At 41.9% G+C, this 25,209-nt stretch overlaps 1 protein-coding gene across 1 annotated transcript in view; it reads left to right on the forward strand.

Annotated features, from left to right (window-relative positions):
• Positions 1-25,209, forward strand: part of RTN4IP1 (reticulon 4 interacting protein 1) — a 49,772-nt gene that overhangs the window by 2,665 nt on the left and 21,898 nt on the right. Inside the window, exons 2-6 of the mRNA XM_089664987.1 lie at positions 7,318-7,469; positions 9,113-9,181; positions 9,683-9,807; positions 19,060-19,108; positions 24,054-24,190. Coding sequence (XP_089521113.1) covers positions 7,318-7,469; positions 9,113-9,181; positions 9,683-9,807; positions 19,060-19,108; positions 24,054-24,190 — 532 coding nt within the window. The remainder of the gene's footprint in view (positions 1-7,317; positions 7,470-9,112; positions 9,182-9,682; positions 9,808-19,059; positions 19,109-24,053; positions 24,191-25,209) is intronic.

Genomic DNA, 25,209 nt, shown 5'->3' on the forward strand with positions numbered 1-25,209 from the left:
CTGCTGACACTAAGCTTATACCCAAAATAAGTGAATAAACAGTGCAAAAATTATGAGTGCAGCGCTAATTAGTATCTAATAGAACCGTAATACAATATATACTCAATCCCCAAAATAAATCCAAGATACTCAATAGATATACAGTGTCATGCATGTATTCCCTCATGGGGAATATCTCGTGCAAAAACGTGAAAATAAAGTAATATATACTATAATAACATATATACTAATAATAAACAGTGCCACACAACAAGTGCACAAAAGAATAAACGATAGTTCAAATACGAGAAAAGTCCAAAGTTAATAATAATACTGATGATGCTGTGCTTAACGTTACCCTGATGAAGTCACGAAGTGGGCGTGACGCAACTAGTCGGTACGTGGGGAGGAGCTTCCGGTAATCGCGGTGACGTCATTTCCGGCGTGGGGGCCATATTGGAACACCCTGTGTATTACCCATGCAGTACACCCATAGCATGTGGTAGGAGGCTGGAAGATTCATCGTTTTGTGAGTGGAAATCTACTTTTTATACCTATTACCAATAAAATTACTGGTTGCACTATGGAGGGTCTCTGCTTGTGTCTTACTATGACCCTGGGAGGAGCTGGCTGCTAAACTGGTGGACGCTGGAGGAGGAAGATACTTTCTAGAGAGTGATCCATACTGATAGGATCGTGTGATCCTGAAAGCATGCTGGCCCCTTGGGGTCTAAGGAAGGAGGTGAGGGGGCATTTTGGCTGTTAAGGATTGTCACGTGTGAATCACGTACACTGCACATAGTTTTGCATGAAGAGTGGAGTGTGAAGTTTATCATTAAGCACAGCATCATCAGTATTATTATTATTAACTTTGGACTTTTCTCGTATTTGAACTATCGTTCATTCCTTTGTGCACTTTTTGTGTGGCACTGTTTATTATTAGTATATATGTTATTATAGTATATATTACTTTATTTTCACGTTTTTGCACGAGATATTCCCCATGAGGGAATACATGCATGACACTGTATATGTATTGAGTATCTTGGATTTATTTTGGGGATTGAGTATATATTGTATTACGGTTCTATTAGATACTAATTAGCGCTGCACTCATAATTTTTGCAGTGGAGAGATTGTCAGAGAGGGGTAGCAGACACTGAACAGTTGGTAAGGTGGATGGTAGCAGTATTCATGATGGACTGAAGGGGGGATATCCTATGTAAAGGTAAGCCAATGAGGAGGGAGTTGCAGTAGTCAAGGCGAGAGATAACCAGGGAGTGAATTAGGAGCTTTGTGGTATCATTAGTTAAAAAGGGGCGTATTCTGCAGATGTTTCGGAGGTTAGTGCATGAACTACTTTGAAGCTGCTGCAACTTTAAGTCGCACATATGTAAATGGTTATCATTGGAAAACATGGGGTACAACTTATCATTGGACTTTGATGTCCAAAGTCCAATGACATGTCGCACAAGTGTGAATGGGGTTCTTAATCTAGTCAGCCAGACATTTGCACTATATTGTAGTTGGTGGGTCTAAGGCAGAGTTTCTGCACTAGGGTTCCTCTAGAGTTTGCTAGGGGTTTCTTTAGCAATGAGAAGTTTCTTCCTCTCGGGTAAGTTCCCACTGACACCACTTATCTTTTTAGCTATCTGTAAGGGGGTAATTCTTCCCAATGATCGCAAGTGTAAGGAACATTCTTCCCACTGACCATCACACTAATATGGATACAGTAGTTTTTAGCAGGGGTTTCCTGAGAATGGAAAGTTATTTCAACGGTTCCTCTGTGTTTGAGGTGGTTGAGAAAGACTAGCCTAATGGCTCATTGAGATGGCCATTCATGACCATACATGGCCCAGATCAGTGTATTTCAGCAATGGGTACAGCCAGGTGTTAGAGTCTGTAGATGATCACAAAGTACAAAGCAATAACAGGCCATCTACTGTATGTATAAACACACATGGAGTGATTACCTGCAGTTGGGAATAGAAGAGTGGACCTGGATTCAAAGTGTTTGCAGATAAAGCCACTCATCTGCCTCGTGTCACAGACAGTAGCCTGCCATTAATGTGTATGGATTTCCTATCTGCAGCTGAGCTTAAACACCTGGCCATACCTCATGTAACAATATGATGATCTGGCCAGTGAACAGCCACGTGAATTAAGCATCCCAGTGATGAGTCTGTGGTGTTTTTTTTGTTCAGCTTTAAAACTATGCACCTGTGAAATTGCAAAATACTATGGTCACTCTGATGTTCGCAGTGATACTGCCACATATGTTGCTGTTTACATACAGGTAGGTGCCCTATGCTGTGTTTATGGTGGTACTTTTAATTTTTTTTTTCCTATAGGACCCCCAGTGTCTCCCAAGCCCTCCATTGCTACAGTAGCCAGAGAGTGACAGCCATGAACCCAGAAGTGATGTAATACATCTCCTAGATTGTAAGCTCGAAAGAGCAGGGCCCTCAATCCCCTCATGTTTTGCATTGTATTGGTATTGTTCTGTCACATGTTCTGTCCCCCTTTGTAATGTACAGCGCTTAGCGAACCATTGGCGCTTTATAAATACTGTATAATAATAATACATGTCGCTTCCAGGAGGGATCCATGAATAGATGTTCCCCGATCACATCCTAGACCCCCGATCACATCCTACTCTAAACAACACAGGCATTTACCGTGGCCCTGTGTTCCCAAGAAGAATCGGAAAGCCTGGGAGCCATGATGGAAGCTGTTGGCAAGGAGGGAAAGGGGGGTAGGTGATGGGGTACACCTTTCAGAGCTCGTAAAAGTGATCAGAGACACCCAGATTACTTTTCCTGAAATCCTGTCTCTTGCCCTAAAAATTAATAGCATGCATGCTGCAGCTATGATCTTGCTTTAACCCCTCGAATACCAGGACAGTTCTAAATATACCTTGGCAGACAAGGGGGTTAATGAAGTGTATCTAAATTAAAACTTTTTTTTTTCTTTAACTCCATTTTAATTCCACAGAAATTTAAAACACAATTTACTCCTGTTATTTAGTTCTTCAGTCAATTAATGTATTGCCTGTTTGGGTGACAGCTGTGTAAGAGAGGAATCCCCCTTTGGGGATATTTCCTTCACATTCCTGTGGAGTCTTTGGGATAGGAAGTGAAATCTCCCTAATCAGACCGAGACAACAAAAAAAGTCTATACAAACTAAAAAAAATGTCAATGCGTGTAGAATAAGTACCTGAATATACTTTCATATTCGCTTCTCATAAACCCTCACAACTGAACTCAGAATAAGGGAAAAATAGCCAACAGTAATGACCAGTAAGGCTCTATTGCTTCTCACATCTGTGTAACACTGGGAACATAGCATTGAGATGACCTCATTACTGAACTCCATCTCTTCCATGTCCATTCAGCAGGCCATGAGCAGGAAGATGAGTCTTGTTAACCATAAATATAACAGAATAATTGGTGTCACCCTCCTTAGGCAGCATGCAAAGATGTGTCTGTTACAGAAGTGTGTGAATAGAATTACAAATATTTTGTCTGGTAAAATAGCTCACATATAGTTGCCCAGCATTCAGCTTGTTAAAATGAAACTTGTGAATGTAGAAAGAAGAATATTGATCAGGACATCACTACACTGCATGTCATTCAGTGTAATAAAAATGGCATTATTTGTACAGGATCACTTGTACAGGAAACTACTGCTTGCAACTATTATTATACAGGATTTATATAGCGCCAACGGTTTGCTCAGCGCTTTACATTATAGTGGGAGACGATACAGTAACAATACAGTTTGATACAAGAGGGATTTGAGGGCCCTGCTCCATGGAGCTTACAATCTAGGAGGGCGGGGTGAATGGTACAGTAGGTGGTCACTGTGGGGGATGGAGTGGTTGGAAGAGTAGAGGATTCCAGAATTAGCAGAGGGTGGGATAGGCTTCCCTGAAGAGAGAGGTTTTTTGTGATCGCCGAAAGGCAAGTAGAGTAGGTGATAATCTGATGGATTGGGGTAGGGAGTTCCAGAGGATGGGTGACGCCCTGGAGAAGTCTTGGAGACGAGCATGGGAGATGAGGGAGCTAGAGAGTAAGAAGTCTTGGAAGGAGCAGAGTGTACGGTTTGAGTGTCATTTAGAGATCAGATCGGTTATGTAGGTTGGGGCAGTGTTGTGGATGGTTTTATATGTCATTGTTAGAGTTTTGAATTTTATCCGTTGGGCAACTGGGAGCCAGTGGAGGGATTGGCAGAGAGGGGTGGCAGATACGGAATGGTTAGTGAGGTGGATGAGTCTGGCAGCAGCGTTCATGATAGACTGGAGGGGGGATAGTCTACGATGAGGTAGGCCAATGAGGATGGAGTTACAGTAGTCGAGGCGAGATATAACAAGGGAGTGAATGAGTTGCTTAGTGGTTTCAGGGTTAGGAATGGTCGTATTTTGGAGATGTTGTGGAGGTGAAGTCTACATGAGCTTGTCAGCGATTGGATCTGGGGCTGGAAGGACAGATGGGAGTCTAGGATTACAACTATTCATCTTATCTCCTATATAATATTGTTCCCTGCTCTGGTAACATGACAGAGAATCTTATTGGTGGCTAGGGATATCCCAGACATTTTGCTAATGATTGAGGCTTACGATTTGACCTAGTTGTTTGAAGTAAGTATATGGAGGTCCATAGCCCACACAATCTATTTTTTGTGCTCAAAATTGTTATATTAAGGCCCAAAGGGGTTGATTTACTAAAGGTAAACATACTGTGTACTGCAAGTGCAGTTGCTTTATATCTGAGGGGAAGCTCTGAAATGAGGTGAAGTTCTGATTTCTTTCATCCAATCATGTGCAATCACAACAGTTTTTTTTTTTTATTTTCCTTGTATGTTCCTGTCAGATCTAGAGCAACTACACATTTGGTGCACTTGCAGTACACAATCTATTTGCCTTTAGTAAATCAACCCCCAAAGTCTTGGTATATAGTTTGGGACTCCAGTTATACATTTTCCAGTGTTCTATGAAAAAAAAAAAAAGATATACTGTATTTCCTAGTAATCCCAATATGTTGTAATTTTATATTGCTGTCATTCTATTTAGCCAATCTTCTGATTCAGACACCCTTGCCAGACAGCACAGCCAGATTCTATACATCTGAAGTACAGCTTGGTCAAGAACACATCCCCATTCTGCTGACTGGACAATAAAGCAGCAACTCTATTATAAGGTTATCTGTTCACTCTGCTCTCTTCCACTGTCAGCATGCTCTCTGTTTGCAAGTATGCTTGCAGCAGAGCCTGATTGGCTCCTGGGACTAGTTTCCCTTTCTTAGTCTGACTATGCTGTAAAAATGGATTGATTACTGAAGGCTAGAATCAAGACTGATTAAGCTGTTTTCCCTATTTGCATTTAAACTACATTTAATTATGCTTAATAAACGCATTACTTGGTTGGTTTTCATATCTACCTGGCATTCGGTATTAAAGTGACCATGGCTATTATTCTTTCAATGCCATCTATAACAGTACTTTTTCCTAGAGGCTTTTGTTAGGCTTTTATTGTTCCTCCTCTCATATCACAACTCCCTAGCAATCCCTAGATCAGGGAGGTGTAGCTAAGGTTGTGAAAGACCTGGGGCACCCCCAAGGAAAGCAATGATGCATAGTGTGGTGAATAGGGGGTATGGCCTAGTTTCACTAACAGTGGGAGGTGCTATATACAAGATATGTGTATACCACAGTCCTTCAGTACCATTCCACAAGCTAGAGTCTCACAGACATCACTCTAAACTTACCACATGGGAACCTGAAAAGCTGCTACCCAATATCAGGATGCTCAGATTCTGTGCCACCCTTACATTGACTGTCATTGTCTCTAACCCCTTACATTGGTGGTCATTGTCTGTAACACCTTATATTGGTGGTTAAGTGTGCCCTCCTTACATTGGTGGTTGGTGTATGTTCCCTTCCATTGGTTGTCTGTGCTTGTGCCTGTCTTTCATTAGAGGTCACTGTCTGTGCCTCTCTTACATTGGTGTTCAGTGTCTGTGCCTCTTTCGCATTGGTGGTCAGTGTCTGTGTCCCCCTTACATTGGTGTGGTCAGTGTCTATGAGTCTCACACACTGGAGGGACATCCTGAAAAATTGGCTTTTACTTCAAAAGCTAGATCTGCAGTGTTCTTGTACAGAAAGAGTGCCCAGATACAATTATTTTAAACTTTTAAAAACAATGTTACTAGTTAATATGGAATAAAAGTGTTTTGTTTCATTGTGCTTACCTTTTTTTTCTCTTTTCACAATGGAAACAAACTGTTGATTTAGGATTACATCAAAAGAGAAGTTCAGGAATGAAAAAAAGAAACATTTATACTCACCTAGGTGGATGCAGCATCAGTCCACTACCGCTGCAAAGATCGAGAAGTCAAAACTTCTGAACGCTCAGTTCTCAGTCTTCGGTGAGCAGAGAGCCGGAGTGCTGGGCTGTGCAGAGGGCGGGAGCTGAGTCACTGAGAGGTTGAACTAGCTGCTGGTCCAGGCATCAGGGTGGATCCTGACTTTAAAGTTGGGATCTCTCCTGAGCCTCGACCGGCTCAGTGATGCCAGCTGACCATGTACTTTAGCCCACTGTTGGTTGAAAACCGGTCACAGGAGTACAGAACGAACTGCATTTCTGTCATCCATTGGAGAAGTGGGGCCAAAAGAGCTTTGGCTCTACTTCTCTTAACAAAAGGTAGTCTTGCACTCAAAAACAATATATGCATTATTTTGGTATTGTAAGTAGTGAAAAAATGAATGCCAAACCAGTAGGCCTCTAGCTGAAATGTAAAAATTGTTTTGGTCACTATGAGACAAACAGATGTGATTTGCTGAAATTGTTAAATGAGTAACCATGCAGCCAGTATAGCAAAGCTTTGCTGATCACATGATGTAGAGAAAATCTGTGATATAGACAGTGTGATCAGTGAAATCAGTAAATGCTGATGTCGATGCATAGGGGGCAGTGGCTAAATGGTTTGCACTTCCGCCTGGCAGCACTAGGGTTATTGGTTTGAATCCCAGGCACGGCACCTGGTTTGCATGTTCTCCCTGTGCCTGCATGGGTTTCTCTGGGTACTCCGGTTTCCTCCCACACTCCAAAGACATGCTGGTAGGCTAATTGGCTCCTGTCTAAATTGGCTCTAGTATGTGTATGTATGAATGTGAGTTAGGGTGCTTAGATTGTACACCCCTTGAGGGTTATTGACTAATGTGAATGTATAATATATATATGTAAAGCACTGCGTAAATTGACAGCGCTATAGAAGTACCTGAAATAAATAAAAATAAATAAATAAAATAATGCGTAACCAAATATGCATACTTTGCAGATGGTTATGGAGCTGCCAGCCTGAATATGACTCGTGATCCTCTGAAAATGAAGATACCAGGAAGTGAGTTCCCTATAATTCTAGGAAGAGATGTTTCCGGAGTTGTGATGGAGTGTGGACTTTCAGTAAAATACTTTAAACCTGGAGATAAGGCAAGTTTTTTTGAAAATTAAAAGCTTTGCTAGATTGGTGGTTCTTCCGAAGTACCAATGTATGGTCAAAAATTGTCTTTACTCACCCTCAACTCAATGCATGTTTTTACAATATTTTTTTTTTTTTTTTTTTAAACAAATGAAAGCATTTTTCTGTATATGTCACTTGGTCCCCCTAGAGCACCACAGTGTAGCAAGTCACATTTATTTTGTTCAAAGACCATGCTCAGTCATAGTAGAGCAATGGACATTCTCAGTATGTACAAAGCATAGCCCATGACCTGCTTGAGAATTAAGTGGTCTGGGCACTTTTACCAAAGACTTTTCAATTAGTATTTAAAGCTTGCTTTTTGTTGCCATTGCCTACAAACTTACTACATTAAATAACCCAGATTTTAAATGTGATATAATGGAACCTTTATAATTTCTTACTGTTAAAAGTACTGTTGGAAAACAAATTTTCCCTTCGATACAGTCCCTTTTTTTTCTGCTAAAAACTCCATAAAACTATTGTGAAAAAAAAAGTTTTCCAGCATCTATAATGATATGGACAAATAGATCCCCTGTCCAATACTTGACTTTTAGATCTGTGTGTGAATTGTGTCACAAGTTAGCATTCACTGTTTGAAAACGACATTTTAGCTTTCAATATGAGGAATCCCTACTTTTTGTAATGTGCAGTACACGGGCGGACTGAGAACTCATGAGGCCCCTGGGCAATAGGGGATCATGGGGCCCCTGTGTCCTTGGCCAAACTCAAAAAAGCCTATGAAAAAGGTACCAGGGGCATCTCATGGGGCCCCCTACTGACCCCAGGCCCTCGGGCAGTGCCCGAGTTTCCAAATGGTCAGTACGCCCCTGGTACAGTACATCTTGTACACTTTGGGTACATTCTACTTCCCCTTGTAATATTTCCTACAACAGGATATCACATAGGCAATTATAACTGAATATGTAAGGCACTAAAACCATCTAAAACAGACTAATCATTATTTTTGAAGTGGGGTAGGGTTTAAATCCTGGATTGCTGCTTTTTGAAATAAACCATTCTGCTAAAAAAAATCAGTACTTGTCTGTACTCAATTTAAGGACAGATGGGAGAGATGCTGTATTGCCTTCATGATTACTTTGTCTGGCAGATGCAGAATTTAACAGAATGAAAGTGAGAATGAGTTGCTATATTTCAGATCTAATCCGCTATAATATCACAATGAGAAGGGGTGACCTCACAAAGGTCTGGTGTTATTCAATTCCACATACATGTGACTGATAAGGGTATGTGGACTCAGGTTTTTCTTCTTGCTCTGCATTGAACATGTGTCAATTTACTAATTTAGTTCTATACTCCGTGTGAGTCTTTTAAGACCCTGATGCAAATATTTGCATATTCACATACATCATAGTCCCTGCTTGACTTTATACCAGGTGGATGTTTCATTTGGCCCTGTTTTATCCTTCATATAATCGTATGTAAGATCCCACTACTCCTGTCATCCTTATCCTGCTGAATTCTTTACAGGAATTTCATCACATTTCCTGACAAGACTGACTAGAATGGAAAAAAAATATAAACTTTGCATACTTGTACCATTTCGGTACAGTTGTATATCCAAGTGATTATTTGTTTTAATTTGTTTTGACAGGTCTGGGCAGCAGTCCCTCCATGGAAGCAGGGCACCTTTGCAGAATTTGTTGTTGCAAGTGCCAATGAGGTAAATATATCAAATAAAATGTAATTGTAGAAGGTTTCAACATTAGATTGTATCCATACTTGCAAAATGTGTATCTCTGTATAGCAACAAATAGAAACCTTTTTATTAAAAAAAAAAAAAGAATTTTTTTATCCAAACATGGAACATGGAATCTGGTCTTTATGGGGAACAACTTATGTTTTTCAAGATTTTATAAATGGGTCTGTCTATAGTATTTTCCGGTCAGAAACTTAGAGATGTTGTTTAGTATGCAGTTTATATACAGTGGATATACACTCTTGAGGTGTACATGTTTGTAAATGTAATATCTACCTTAAGTTCTAATGTTCTTGAATAATTTTAGAGTCTCCTATTTTAATAGGGTGGATGTAGTAAAAGATGAGTTAACCTTCAAAAATAAAAGTTAGTGCTTTTTTTTTTTTTCCAGTTTACTGTTTTAGCTTTGTGAACTAGCATATAGGAATTTAGCATACATTTTTGTTGAGTTTGATTTATGTTTAGGTATCCTTGATGCCAAAGTCACTTAGTCATACAGAAGCTGCTTCCTTACCTTATGTTGCCCTCACGGCATGGGCTGGCCTTGTTAACAGCTGCGGTTTGAAAAAGGAAACCTGTCCAGGAAAACGGTGAGTGTTCATCAACTTTTCCTGACATAAAAGCCGTTAATGCATCAATTTTCTCTTGCTTGTTTTTATCCAGTGGTCAAACTGTTTAATGAAATTTTTCTTTTGTCTGTATGTATGTAGGTGAATAACACAGAAGACTTTGCTAGTATCAAAGATAAAGTAATAGAAATTCTAAAATCGTAATAGAAAAATTATTTCTGTACAGCACTGATAATTTATTATTGGGTGAGATTTGATGCAACACTTGTTTGTTTAACCACCTGATCTCTGGAAGATTCCCCCCCCCCCCTTCAGGACCAAGCCATTTTTTTGCGATACAGTGCTGCTTTACTTTAACTGGCAACTGTGGGGTCATGCAATGCTGTACATAAATTTATGTAATTCTTTTCCCACAAATAAAGCTTCCTTTTTAGTGGTATTTGATCACCTCAGCGATTTTTTTTTTTTTTTTACGCTCTAAATGGAAAAAAATCAACATTTTAAAAACAAAGAAAAAACAAACCATATTTTTTACTTTCTGCTATAAAACATATCTAATAAAATGTTTAAAAAAAATCTAATTTTTTCATAAATTTATGCAGGCCATAGACGGGGAGAAAAACGGCATATTTTTCTTTTAAAAAACGAAAAATCGGTCGTTCAAGCGGCCGACGTTACCATCAATGGTAAAAGAAATCGGCCGATTTTCATCCCGTCTACAGCCGGCAAAAAGTGTCCCTGCAGAGAGCTCCGCTATTTCTTTGACAGTTCTTTGACAGTTCCTTGACATTTACAGCGGTTGCAACATTGTATCTATTTGTTTCCATTTAGGATACAGATGTTTTTATTCGGAAACAAATAGATACAATGTTGCAACCGCTGTAAATGTCAAAGAACTGTCAAAGAACTGTCAAACAAATAGCGGCGCTCTCTGCAGGGACACTTTGTGCTGGACTGGAATTCCTCTTATTTTTCATCCTACTTCTTCTTCTTCTTCTTCTTCTTCATCCTCATCTTCTTCATCATCCTCTTCATCATCTTCATCCTCATCCTCTTCTTCTTCATCCTCATCCTCCTCTTCTTCTTCTTCTTCATCCTCATACTCATCCTCTTCTTCTTCATCATCCTCATCCTCTTCTTCTTCTTCTTCATCATCCTCATCCTCTTCTTCTTCTTCTTCATCATCATCCTCATCCTCTTCTTCTTCTTCTTCTTCTTCTTCTTCTTCCTCATCCTCTTCTTCCTCCTCATCTTCTTCTTCTTCATCCTCCTCCTCCTCCTCCTCTTCTTCTTGTTCTTCTTCTTCTTCTTCTTCTTCCTCTTCCTCATCCTCTTCTTCCTCTTCTTCTTCTTCTTCTTCTTCCTCATCCTCATCCTCATCTTCTTCTTCTTCCTCATCCTCCTCATCTTCTTCTTCATCCTCATCCTCCTCTTCTTCTTTTTCTTCTTTTTGTCTTCCTCTTGCAGGTCACTGCTCATGCGCAGATTTTTTATCGGTAAAAAATCGTCCGATTTGCCCATCATTGCTGCGAAAATCGGCCGATCGGCAAAATCGGCCGGTTTTTTTCCAACTTTACCGATAAAAAAAACGGCCAAAATACCAAAAAACGGCCGAACAAATAGTCCACTAACGATCCGAAAATCGGCCGATTTTATTTTCGGCCGAAAAATCGGCCGATTTTCGACCCATCTATGGCCTGCATTAGGCCAAAATGTATTCTGCTACATATTTTTGGTAAAAACAAAAATCCCATTAAGCGTATAATGATAGGTTTGCACAAACGTTACAGCGTCTACAAATGGCAGTGTATATATACTGGAATTTATTTATTTTTTCCCAAGTTATATTCCAGGACAGTTTCACATGAGAGATGGGCTCCTTTCACCAGGAAACACCTGATCCACTTTTTCCCTAGAAGTAGCCTCTTTCCAGGGATCCTCAGTATTAGTGTTTCCTCCGGGCAGGAACTACACCCATTTGTATTTTTTTTTTTCTTTCTAAGACCTCCTGGATGGGGCTACCCCTCCCTCTTCTCAGCAAGGCAGGGGCCTTGCGGGGTGGCCTCATTCAGGGTTCCCTAGGGATTGGGGGAGACAGCATCCCTCTTCTATGGTCCTGCGGGGCTCACCAGGGGCCCGAGGAACAGGAAGCAGACCGCAGCCATCTTGGTTATGGGTGGTGATCTGCAAGTTTTCCCCACATCACGGCCGCAGTGGATGGCTGTGAGGGAAGGTCGGCGCAACCGGACCCAAGGGGGGGGGCAGAACCCCCCCCACCCTACAAACAGAGCCATGCCGAGGGCGGGAATGCCGCCAAAATGGAAGTGGATCTGTCCGAGCTGTGGAGGCCAGCAGCAAGGTAGGAGCCTTTCGGCTGGCATGACCCCCTTCTCTGTACCCCTCATGCTTCCTCCTATCTGCTGTCTTAAGGAGGGGGGGGGCGAGGGGGTACGAGGCTCTCCTTCCCTCTCTCTCTCTTCTCTCCTCCCTCTTCCCTCTCTCTCCAGCACCACGGGGATCTTGGGTTCTGCCAGTTGGTAAACGCTTCGGGGGTGGGTGTCCCCCCCCCCAGGAGCACTCGACTTACAGGATGCCTATATCTTGTGTCTCCCTGTCCTTAGATGGGCCCACTGGAGGAGGATAGGAGGCAAAAGGAGGCTCTTTGTGAGATGAAGAGAAAGTGCGCTACGTGCAAAAATAAGCTCGCTAGCTCTTGGAAAAAGCAGCTGTGTCAGGAATGCATTGATAAGCTGATCAAAAAAAGAGTTGGGGGTCCCTCTTGAAAGATTTCTTACAAAACATGACTCAGGAGATGTTCAAAACTTTAGGGAACAGATGCAGGAACCGACCCCAGACGGGCCTCAACCCGGCACCTCAGGCATTTCCCCCACCGGTCAAAAAGAAAAAACAGGCCCCTGGCACTGTCGTGGACCGAGAAGAGGAACTTTCCGACTCTGAGGAAGGTGGGATGGAAGAACAGGATTACAGCTTGCAAAAGTTCCTTTTTGCAGTAGTCCATTCCACCCTATGGTCTACCATAAAAAGGGAATGGGAAGAGCCGGAAAGGAAAGCCTTTTTTCCTAAAAATCTTTAAAAGGCGATTTCCATTTAAGGAGGAAGATGCGTCTATGTGGGAGTCTTGCCCGAAACCGGATGCTCCCCTCTCGAAGATTTCAAAATCCACGGATTTATCTTTTGGAGATGGGGGTTCCCTAAAGGACCCAATGGACTGCAAGGCCAACACATTCCTCCGAAGAGCGTGGAAAGCGTCCGCTGTAAACTTTAAACCACCAATAGCATCAACCTGCGTTTCCAGAACCCTAGGCTTATGGTTGGGCCAGCTCCGCTCTCACCTTGAACAAGGCACGCTGGCTGAGGAAATTCTTAAATCTCTACTGGTTTTGGAAAAAGTAGTGGCCTTTATTGCAGACGCATCACCTGAAACCATTAAATATACAGCAAGACCAACTGCGCTCATAATCTCAGCCTGAAGAGCTATTTGGTCGAAATCCTGGCAGGGGGACATCACTTCCAAATCCAGACTCTGTGGCCTGCCCTTTGAGGGAAAGCTCCTCTTCGGGCCAGAACTGAGCTCGGTCCTCGAGAGGTCTGCCGACAAAAGGAAAGGATTTCCAATCCCCAGCAGGCAAGCGGGACAGAAGTTTTTTTGTCCTAACAGGCAGCACGCAACAAGAGAGGCCAGATTTCATGGCAAGAGGAAAGGAGAAGGGAGGCTTTCTCTTCAACCATAACAAGGACAATACCAAAGCTCCGTCCAACTGACTGGCAGAGCCAGGTGGGAGGAAGGCTGGGACACTTCCACACGCAAAGGTTCCAGACTACCCAGAATGCATTCATCCTAGAAATCATTTCAAACGGCTACAGGATAGAATTTTCACAACTCCCCTCTCACAGGTTCTTCGCAACTTCACTGCCAAGGGAGGAGGGAAAGGCGGATGCACTTGTGAACCTCTTGGAAGAAATGCTCCAACAGAACGTGGTCAGTCAGTTGAAGAAACAAGAAAAGGGAAGAAGATTCTACTCCCACTTTTTTCTAAGAAGGAAGACATCTGGGAAATACAGAATGATACTCAGCCTAAAGAAAGTGAACGAATTCATAAAACCCAAAAAATTTTGCATGGAGACAATCTACACGACGAAAGAAATCCTCCCTCCCGGAGTATTCATGGCATCAGTAAACCTAAAGGATGCATACCTTCACATCCCAATAAAGGAAAAGTCAAAAAAGTTCCTAAGGTTCACACTAAATGGCAAGAACGATTTTGTTCCGATTCAATGCACTTCCCTTCGGCCTGTCTTCAGCACCAAGGATATTTAAGAAAATTCTAGTGGAACCTCTGCAAGCCTTGAGGCTAGAAGAGATAACGTTATCCCCTACTTGGACGACCTTCTCTTGTTTGCGGACATGGAAAGAGCTCTGAAATGCCATGTGGAGCATACAATATCATTCTTGGAAAACCTAGGATGGCTAATAAATACGGAGAAATCACAGTTAGTCCCTTCCAACAGAATCACATATATTTGGGACACATTCTGGATTCCACAAGCACCTGCTGATACCGAACACCGGAAAAAGAGCGCAGACTACAAAAAGACACGAGGAGCCTCCAGGGGATGACAATTTTCACAATCAGAAACTCCCTGAAGCTTGTCTGCCACATGACAGCAGCCATACCGGGGGTACAATGGGTGCAACTACACTCCAGAATCACGTCTTCTCCCACTGGGATGGCAGCCAAGTGTCTCTGGATCCAGCATTCACCTCACACGAGAGAGTCATTGGAGTGGTAGGGAAACATCCACATGCTGGAAGCCGGGAGGAGATGGAAACCATCCAACCCAACAAAAAATCACTACAGACGCAAGCATGTGAGGTGGGGCGCACACATGGAGGGTTGTCTGACCCAGGGCAAGTGGGACCCGGAAACCGCAAAAAAGTCATCAAATGTCCGGGTATTACTGGCAGTTTTTAAATTGCTTGCGGTCTTTCAGGAGAAAATAGAAGGGAAAGAGATTCAGGTCCTGTCGGACATTATGACGGCCAACGCATACTTGAACAGACAAGGAGGCACAAGGTCCCCAAGACTAATGGAATTATTATTATACAGTATTTATAAAGCGCCAATAGTTTGCTCAGCGCTGAATTGGTGGAAACCCTCCTGAGCTGGGCAGAAGGAGACCTAAACCTGTTAGCAGACTAGCTGAGCCGAGAGGAAATCAACCAGTCAGAATGGTGCCTCAGTAGCACAGCAATCACCCATATCTGCAGCAGATGGGGCACTCCCTCCATAGATCTTTGCCAACAGAAGGAATGCAAAACTAGGAAAGTACTCCTGCCTTCAAAGAGATCCCCAGAGTGCAGGGACAGATGCACTGGCCCAGCCATGGGAGGAGGACCTCCCGTTACGCTTTTCCACCATTCAGACTACTACCAAGAGTGGTACAGAAAATACAGACGTCTCAGGCCAGAGTCATCCTGATCGCTCTGTTCTGGCCCAAAAGGTCATGGTTCTCCTGCCTGAAGAAGCTGAGCCTAACGGACCCATGGACGATACCACCCACAAAGGACCTACTAGTACAGGGGGCAGTGGTACACCCACACCCAAAAAGCTGTCTCTAACAGCATGACTTCTGAGCGGCATAGGTTAGCTAAAAAAGGCAGATCAGAGAGTGGTCACTACCATCTTGGATGGGCGTAAAAAGTTTACAATTATAACAAAATCTGGAGGAAGTTTTCCTACTGGAGGAATGGGAACGAGTCGCCAGGAGCTCCTATCCTAAATACAATACACAAATTCCTTCAAGCCAGGGCAGAGAAGAACTTAGCCACTAATACACTCAAAGTGCAAGTAGCTGCCCTGCCTAAGTACCTGGAGTTGAAGTTAGCGGAGGATCTCCTGGTGGTCAGATCCCTGAGGGGTGTCTCCAGACAGTCCTGCGCAGTCCCGTGCGTGCCTAAATACCCTCTCTGGGATCTAGGCACAGTTTTTTAAAAAGTTTCCAACATGAGCCATTCGAACCCTTGGGAAAATGTTCTCTCAGGCACTTGACCCTCAAAGCCACCCTCTTGATAATCTTCTTGCAAAGTCAGCAAACTGCAAGCTCTGTCAGTGATAGAGCCTTACTGCACAATCCTGTTGGATAGGATTATCCGCCATACGGATCTGTCATTCCTACCAAAGGTTGTGTCACATTTCCATAGAAAACAAGAAATTGTAATGCCATCCTTTTGTAGGAGCCCAAGCAATGCCAAAGCCAATTCCCTCTAAAGGCACCATTGCAAGATGGATAAAAGAAGCCATCTCAGAAGGCTACGAAACTGTGTCACTGGCTCCACCACCTGGCTTGAAAGTGCACTCGACTAGGGCCATCGCATCTACATGGGCAGAGAGAGCTGGCGCCTCCCCTGGACAGATCTGCAGGACCGCAACATGGTCCAGCTTCAGCATCTTTGCCAGGCACTACCGGTTGGATCTGATTGCCAACAAGGACCAGGCGTTTGGGAGGAAGGTCTTGCAAGCGGCAGTCCTGCCCTAATGTATGTATTCCTATTCAATCCTCTCATGTGAAGCTGTCCTGAAAGATGCCTTGGGAAAACAGTTATTTACCTGTTAACTGTATTTCCAGGAATCTTCCAGGACAGCGTGGCTCCCTCCTGATTACTGTTTAGTTACATGCTGGCGTTCCGTCATTTAATGGAGTGGACATATATTGTTCATACTGTTATCTTTGTGCTTTATCCTAGGCCTTCAGTTATATTCCTGTACTGAGGATCCCTGGGGAGAGAGGCTACTTATAGGGAAAAAGTGGATCGGGTGTTTCCTGGTGGGAGGAGCCCATCTCTCATGTGAAGCTGTCCTGGAAGATTCCTGGAAATACAATTAACAGGTAAATAACAGCGTTTTTATACTAGTAATGGCAGCGATCCACGACTTATAGCGGGACTGCAGTATTTGGGCGGACAGTCTGACACTAACTGACACTTTGTGGGAAGCAGTGACACTATTACAGTGATCAGTGCTAAAAATATACACTGTCACTGTATTAATGACACTGGCTTTTTGTGTGTACTGTTTTTACTAGGCAATCTGCTAGATTTTAGTCCCTGAATAAAATCTGGCAGATTGCCATTGATATAATCCTGTTCTGCCTTTCATACAAAGGCAGAGCTGTATCCTGTCAGTCTCCTTGGCGATCAAAAGGTGCTGGCGCTCATCCATTGGCCAGTGCTTGTTGATCAGGTTCTGTAGTGTCCAATCACAGCAGAAGAGGTGGTCCGGTGGCATGCACACAGCCCCCAGTGGTGGAGCTGCTATACTCCCTGTATTCTGGTTCATGTAAAAACTCACAATGACAAAGAATGACAAAATCAAGGGAGAAATCTAGCTTTGGGAGTTTACTTTGAAGTTTTAAAAGCAAGATGTGTTTTTGGCTGGAATTATCATTTAAGGCTTTGCCCACATACATTGCTTACTTGCACGAAAGGTTCAGTCTTTTGCTTGAATGATATACTGTAAGATTATTGTTGGGGGCCCCCCCAGGCTTTGTCTGCACTTGCATCTGCAAGTTTGCACCTTGACTACAATATGGCCAAGACAAGTTTTCCGTTGTTCACAGCCATCAAGGAAAAAGTCTTTAAATACGTCAAAATTCATGAAAGATCCCCTTAAATCATGCTTTTTTAAATCAATGAACTTTGAAAGTTTGCAGGCTTTAGATTTCTGAAAATGTTTGTCAAGCTATATTTTAATGGACATAACGTACAATCCTTGTACGGATTCCTATTCTTTTAGTGAAAATCTTCCTCTGTCCTATCCCCCCTGCCCCCAGAATCCTCGTGCTGTCACAGGCTCTCCTTAGGAGAGCTTGACTATGCGGTTATGCCTTCCTTTTTGGCCCAGCTGCATTCATGCATAGAAGCCATACTAAAGCTATAAATGGTAAACCATCTAAGAATGGTGGCTGGGAGGGATGATTGATAGCTCCGTCGCCTCCATTCATAGATTGTGTTCCATTCATAGAAGCTGTAGTACTTCTATGAATAACATAGCTTGGTGGAAAGGGCAGACACAGCCAGACTGTCTTGATGAGAACCTGCGACAGCCCATTAGTTTCATCAACCTTCGCACTGAAGGTTTACAGTGATGGGGTGGGGAGGGACAGAAAGGGGGGAAAATTTTCATTAACAGAAGAGGAATCCACATAAGCTACATCCTGCTGACTATACATTATATACCTGTGCTAATTTTATTGCTTGTGATTTTTGCTGTGCTTAGGCAATGTATGAGTTACAAATATAACATACTTGCCTCTATGCTGCATCATCACTCTGTCCCCCTGCCAACTGTTAGACCAAGAACGAAGTGCCTGCAAGCTAAATGAAAAAAAATCTGTCAGTTTATGGTCTTATTTGGTCTATTAAAGTTACTGTTAAGTGTTTTTTTTTTGCAATTTCTGTTTGATAAGTGCATAAATTACCTGTTTATCCTGCCAGAATTTCAGTGCTGGGCTGTGTCTTTTGCACTTTTCAGTGGTATTGTGAGCCGTATTCTCAGTTCTCCTCAGTTCACTAATGCCCTCTATTTTGACCTGTATTATGGAGGTGAAGGGAGGCCAGGTGTTCTGTAGTTTAACATACTTCCTGTCCTAGGGTGACAATGCTGTGTCAGTGAGTGAGTGTTGTCAGGGAAGAAAGTGTGTTATTGACAGGCTCACCAAGTTAAAATAAAGTGAAAAAAGCCTGAAAAAAAACTAAAAAACCATCACACCAAAGGTCTGATAAACTGCAACAAATACCATTTCTGTTCTTTGGTTTAAACAGATTTTAAAGGCCAAATAATAGATACATCCACATTTTGCAGAAAAAAGTTGCCTTTATTATTTTTTGCATACAAGCCTACAAAGCATTGACCCTGCAATCAGTGGATTGCCGGTGCAAAGGATAGGCTCCTGCAGACTCTTCTTCCAGCTTCATGTCCACAATAAAGTATGGACTTTAGGTTACAGAGCTTGTGTTACACTGATAACTGGAAATGCTGTGGTGGCAGATGGGATATGTAATTTATTCATTCACGGATATCTATTAAAGAATGATGTGGCTGAGTGGGCAGAACCATGCAAAATTAAAAAAGTTACAGAAGCTGTGTTCCTGTGGTGGTAGGAGCACCATGTCATATGTTAAGTATGAGTGAAAAAAGAATTACACTTTAGCTGTATTACAGATTTAACCTTTATTTTTTTTTTTTATTGCAGTGTTTTAATAATTGGTGCATCTGGAGGAGTTGGCACAGCTGCCATCCAGGTATTTTGCTTTGCAGTTACAAATTTTTCTTTTTAGCTTCAGTATTGCGGTTTTTCCTATTCAGTATACATTATCCACACTATATTTTGGCATACCTCCTTTAGTAGTCTACTAATATTTTGTAACAATATTCAAGGTGCATTTTGTTTTATCTGTGAAATTTACACCGGGCAGATACAAATTTTATTGCACACTCTAAACCTGTTTGTTTTTTTGGGGTATATATAAATATAAAAGATGATGTTACGCCGAGTAGATAGATACCAAGCCTGTCATAGTTTAAAATTGCACACTCCCGTGCATTGGCGACACACTAGGTACATTTTATTATGCATGGGCGACACATTCAAAAACCTTTACAGGTTACCACTTTAGATTTACACAGGAGGTCTATAACTAGAATGATTGCTCTCGATCTGCTGTTCGCGGTGATACCTCACTTGTGTGGTGCATTTGCTGTTTATGTATGTGTGCGGTATCAATGCTTTGCATCTGAGCACAGGGATTTTTTTAATTATATTTATTGTTATTACAGGGAATGTAAATATTCCTTGTGAAAGCAATAGGCAGGGACAGGTACTCATTGCTGAGAGATCTGGGGTCTATTAGACCCTAGATCTCTCCTCTGCTCTTAAAAGCTTCAGATCATACAAAGATTGGTATAAGCTAATGCTTTTTTCAAATCACTAATGGTTTGTTTACAACCAGTAAAACTGGAAGTAACTAAATACCCGTCGCTTCAAGTTTCTTAGACCATAGAGATGGTCGGGCCATTCTGGTTCCCAATCAGCTTTATGGTCAGCGGGCGGTACCGCCGGCTGCACTCTCAGGTTCCTCAGTGGGGCAGGAGAGCCTGGGAGGGCTGCAGGGGGGAATGACCCCTCATGCCGAGTGTAAAAGCAATCCAGCGGCTAATTAACTGCTAGGACTGCTTTTACATGAAAGCAGACCACAGCTGAAAAAAATGATTCAGGGATGATGCCCGCAGCTGCAGGCATCATCCCAGTATAACCACTCAAAGTCCAGCGATGTACAGGTACGAAGCTGGCCTGCAAGTTGAGATATGAAGATACAAACTATTGGGCACTGAGATAGGATAAATACTGAGGTAATTGTAGAATGTATGATCCAGTGATTTGGCTGGGCTGTGTTTTTCTCCCTTAACCTCACGGTGGTCTGATGTCCATGGATGGTGGCAATTTATGGGCAGTTCTAAATATTTATTATAGGGAAAAGATGTCGATCTGTACACTTTTGCCCTAAAAACATGCCTATACTTTCACATGAATACAGTATATGATCAAAACAGTTTTGCATAGCTTCACATACATTACAATAGTTCATAAAAAGAATTAAGTAGGAGCTCCCATTTCATTTCTCTGTGGTAGAGTATGTGTTTCTATGACAGATTTATACTTGTATTGTGTGTATTTAACTTGACATATACAATATACAGTTAGGTCCATATATATTTGGACACAGGCACAATTTTAGTTTTTTTCAGGTATTTACCAAAATATATTCAAGCTATAGTTATATAATGGATATGGGCTCAAAGTGCACACTCTCAGGTTTAATTTCAGGGTATGTACATCCAAATTGGAGGAAGGGTTTCGGAATTACAGCTCTTAAGAGTAGCCATCCCCCCTTTTTCAAGGGACTAAAAGTAATTGGACAATTGAATCAAAAGCTGTTTCATGGCCAGATGTGGGCTACTTCTTCATTATGTCTTCATCAATTAAGCAGGTAAAAGGTCTGGAGTTAATTCTAAGTGTGGTATTTGCATTTGGAATCTATTGCTGTGAACCTACATCATGCGTTCAAAGGAACAGTCCATGCAAGTGAAATAGGTCATTGTAAGGCTTCAAAAATGAAACAAATCCATCAGAGAGAGAGCAGCAACATTCGGCGTAGCCAAATCAACAGTTTGGTACATTCTGAGGAAAGAAGAACGCACTGGTGAGCTCAGCAACATAAAAAGGCATGGACGTCCATGGAAGACAACAGTGGTGGATGATCGCAGGATCCTCTCTATGGTAAAGAAAAACCCATTCACAACATCCAGACAAGTGAAGGACACTCTCCAGTAGGTGGGCGTATCATTGTCAAGTCTACAATCAAGAGAAGACTTCACAAGAGTAAATACAGAGGGTTCACCACAAGGTGCAAACTATTCGTAAGCCTGAAGAATAGAAAAGCAAGAATAAACCTTGACAATAAACATCTAAAAAAGCCAGACCAGTTCTGGAAAAGCATTATTTGGATGGATGAAACTAAGATTAATCTGTACCAGAATGACTGGAAGAAAAAAAGTGCAGAGAAGGCTTGGAACAGCTCCTAATCCAAAGCACACAACATCATCTGTAAAGCATGGTGGAGGCAGTGTGATGGCATGGGCATGTCAGGCTTCCAGTGGCACTGGGTCATTGGTGTTTATTGATAAAACAGAAGCAGTAGGATGAATTCTGCAGTATTTAGAGATATACTGTCAGCCCAGATTCAGCCAAATGCAGCAAAGTCGATTGGACGGCTTTTCACAGTACAGATGGACAATGAGCCAAAACACTGCAAAAGCAACCCATGAGCTTTTGAAGGAAAAGAAGTGGAATATTCTGCAATGGCTGAGTCAATCACCTAATCTCAATCCCATTGAGTATGCATTTTACTTGCTAAAGGCAAAACTAAAGGCACAAACAAAGAACAACTGAAGACAGCTGCAGTTAGAGCCTGGTAAAGCATCAGAAAGGAGGAAGCCCAGTCTTTGGTAATGTCCATGGGTTCCAGACTTCAGTCAGTCATTGCCAGTAAAGGATTCTCAACAAAATATTAAAAGAACATTTTATTCATGATTATATTCAATTGTCCAATTACTTTTGGTCCCTTGAAAAAGGGGGGATGGCTGTTCTTAAGAGCTGTTATTCCTAAATCCTTCCTATAATTTGGATGTACATACTCTGAAATTAAACCTGAGAGTGTGCACTTTGAGTCCATATCCATTATATAACTATAGCTTGAATATGTTTTGGTAAATACCTGAAAAAAACTAAAATTGTGCCTGTGTCCAAATTATATATGGACCTAACTGTGTGTGTGTGTGTGTGTGTGTGTGTGTGTATATACAGTCAGGTCCATAAATATTGGGACATCGACATAATTATAACATTTTTGGCTCTATACACCACCACAATGGATTTGAAATGAAACGAACAAGATGTGCGAACTGCAGAATGTCAGCTTTAATTTGAGGGTATTTACATCCAAAATAAGGTGAACGGTGTAGGAATTACAACAGTTTGCATATGTGCCTCCCACTTGTTAAGGGACCAAAAGTAATGGGACAATTGGCTTCTCAGCTGTTCTATGGCCAGGTGTGTGTTATTCCCTCATTATTCCAATTACAATGAGCAGATAAAAGGTCCAGAGTTCATTTCAAGTGTGCTATTTGCATTTGGAATCTGTTGCTGTCAGCTCTCAAGATGAGATCTAAAGAGCTGTCACTATCAGTGAAGCAAGCCATCATTAGGCTGAAAAAACAAAACAAACCCATCAGAGAGATAGCAAAAACATTAGGCGTGGCCAAAACAACTGTTTGGAACATTCTTAAAAAGAAGGAACGCACCGGTGAGCTCAGCAACACCAAAAGACCCGGAAGACCACGGAAAACAACTGTGGTGGATGACCGAAGAATTCTTTCCCTGGTGAAGAAAACACCCTTCACAACAGTTGGCCAGATCAAGAACACTCTCCAGGAGGTAGGTGTATGTGTGTCAAAGTCAACAATCAAGAGAAGACTTCACCAGAGTGAATACAGAGGGTTCACCACAAGATGTAAACCATTGGTGAGCCTCAAAAGCAGGAAGGCCAGATTAGAGTTTCCCAAACGACATCTAAAAAAGCCTTCACAGTTCTGGAACATCATCCTATAGACAGATGAGACCAAGATCAACTTGTACCAGAGTGATGGGAAGAGAAGAGTATGGAGAAGGAAAGGAACTGCTCATGATCCTAAGCATACCACCTCATCAGTGAAGCATGGTGGTGGTAGTTTCATGGCGTGGGCATGTATGTCTGTCAATGGAACTGGTTCTCTTGTATTTATTGATGATGTGACTGCTGACAAAAGCAGCAGGATGAATTCTGAAGTGTTTTGGGCAATATTATATGCTCATATTCAGCCAAATGCTTCAGAACTCATTGGACGCCACTTCGCAGTGCAGATGGACAATGACCCAAAGCATACTGCAAAAGCAACCAAAGAGTTTTTTTAAGGGAAAGAAGTGGAATGTTATGCAATGGCCAAGTCAATCACCTGACCTGAATCCGATTGAGCATGCATTTCACTTGCTGAAGACAAAACTGAAGGGAAAATGCCCCAAGAACAAGCAGGAACTGAAGACAGTTGCAGTAGAGGCCTGGCAGAGCATCACCAGGGATGAAACCCAGCGTCTGGTGATGTCTATGCGTTCCAGACTTCAGGCTGTAATTGACTGCAAAGGATTTGCAACCAAGTATTAAAAAGTGAAAGTTTGATTTATGATTATTCTGTCCCATTACTTTTGGTCCCTTAACAAGTGGGAGGCACATATGCAAACTGTTGTAATTCCTACACCGTTCACCTAATTTGGATGTAAATACACTCAAATTAAAGCTGACAGTCTGCAGTTAAAGCACATCTTGCTCGTTTCATTTCAAATCCATTGTGGTGGTGTATAGAGCCAAAAATGTTAGAATTGTGTCAATGTTCCAATATTTATGGACCTGACTGTAATCTGTTCAAGAAGGATGTAGCTGTCATGAAGCAGTTTCCATGACGGGAGAGTGTGATATTCCAACGGAAAGAAGTGACATGATTATGACCAGAACGCTCTGAACACTGTAAGCTGCTTTGCACACATACATACTGTATATTTCTTTGTCCTGGCGTGATCATGTTTCTATATTTCAGTTATTAAAAGCATGGGGGGCACATGTGACTGTTGTTTGCTCTGGAGGAGCTCAAACATTGATGAATGACCTGGGAGCTGATGATGTTATTGATTACACTACAGCAAGCCTAAAAGACCAACTGAAGACAAGAGACCTGTAAGTGTTTTTTTTGTTGTTAAAGTTTATTGATAAATGTGACTATTGCGGTATTATCCTCCGTTACAATACAAGAAGCACATTGATCTCTAAAGTATTGGTTCCTCTCACGTACCACATTCACTCACCTTTGCATACCTTTATTCGCACACAGGGGAAACCATGTAAGTGAAAAGTTAAACATTGTAGATTTTGTTTGCAATTTAGACTGCTTTGGATATATTAAGCTCTGGTTTCCAGGTTTTAATGAAATTGACCAAACAAGCTCTTCTTATATAATGTATATCAGCTTATACTTTGGTAGGGGCTCACTCACTAGCAGCTAGCTAATTAAGCACTAGCTTAATGAATGTTGCATTTTATAGAGGTAAAGATAATTTGACATAGAAGAAAAAACACCTTGTGTGCATAGACCATGATCAGGGAGAACACTGTTCTGGCATATGTATGTTAAGTAAGTTTGTTAAAGATCTCAAGCAGGTATAGCTCTAGTGTTTTGTAGAGCAGCAAAATCCATCTTCCCAATTGATTGAGCATGAACTTACAACATAAAGATGTGTGTTTTACAGCATAACTAAAACATGATATACAGCGGAACTGTTTTCCTTAAAGGATAAGTTTACCTTTTGGAAGAAGTCTCCCCATGCTATCTGTCAAATTTGATAACAGCGTGGTCGTGCGGGGCTCCACCCATATGGCCACAACATTAACTCACGGACTTCCTTGAATTAATAAACTGCAGATCCTGACAGCCTTAGCGGCTGTCGGCTTGTAGTTTTCAGTGAACCACCACGGTGCTGTGGAGTGCAGTGGTAGTTCATTGAAGCTTCCTGTCAGTATATCTGCTTGCTTGTATATCCCATACAGCAAGACGATATTCTGACAGGTCTGCAGGAGACTTGCATGGCATCAGCAATCTACTGATCGCTGGTGCAATGCTTTCCAGGCTCTTGTACGCAAAAATAATAAATGCACATTTATTTACCTGCAATTATTATTTTTGTCTAAAAGGTGAACTT

Source organism: Staurois parvus, unplaced genomic scaffold (genome assembly GCF_062004578.1).
Source record: "Staurois parvus isolate SC_StPar_1 unplaced genomic scaffold, SC_StPar_1.0 ptg000048l, whole genome shotgun sequence".
Lineage (NCBI taxonomy): Eukaryota > Metazoa > Chordata > Amphibia > Anura > Ranidae > Staurois > Staurois parvus.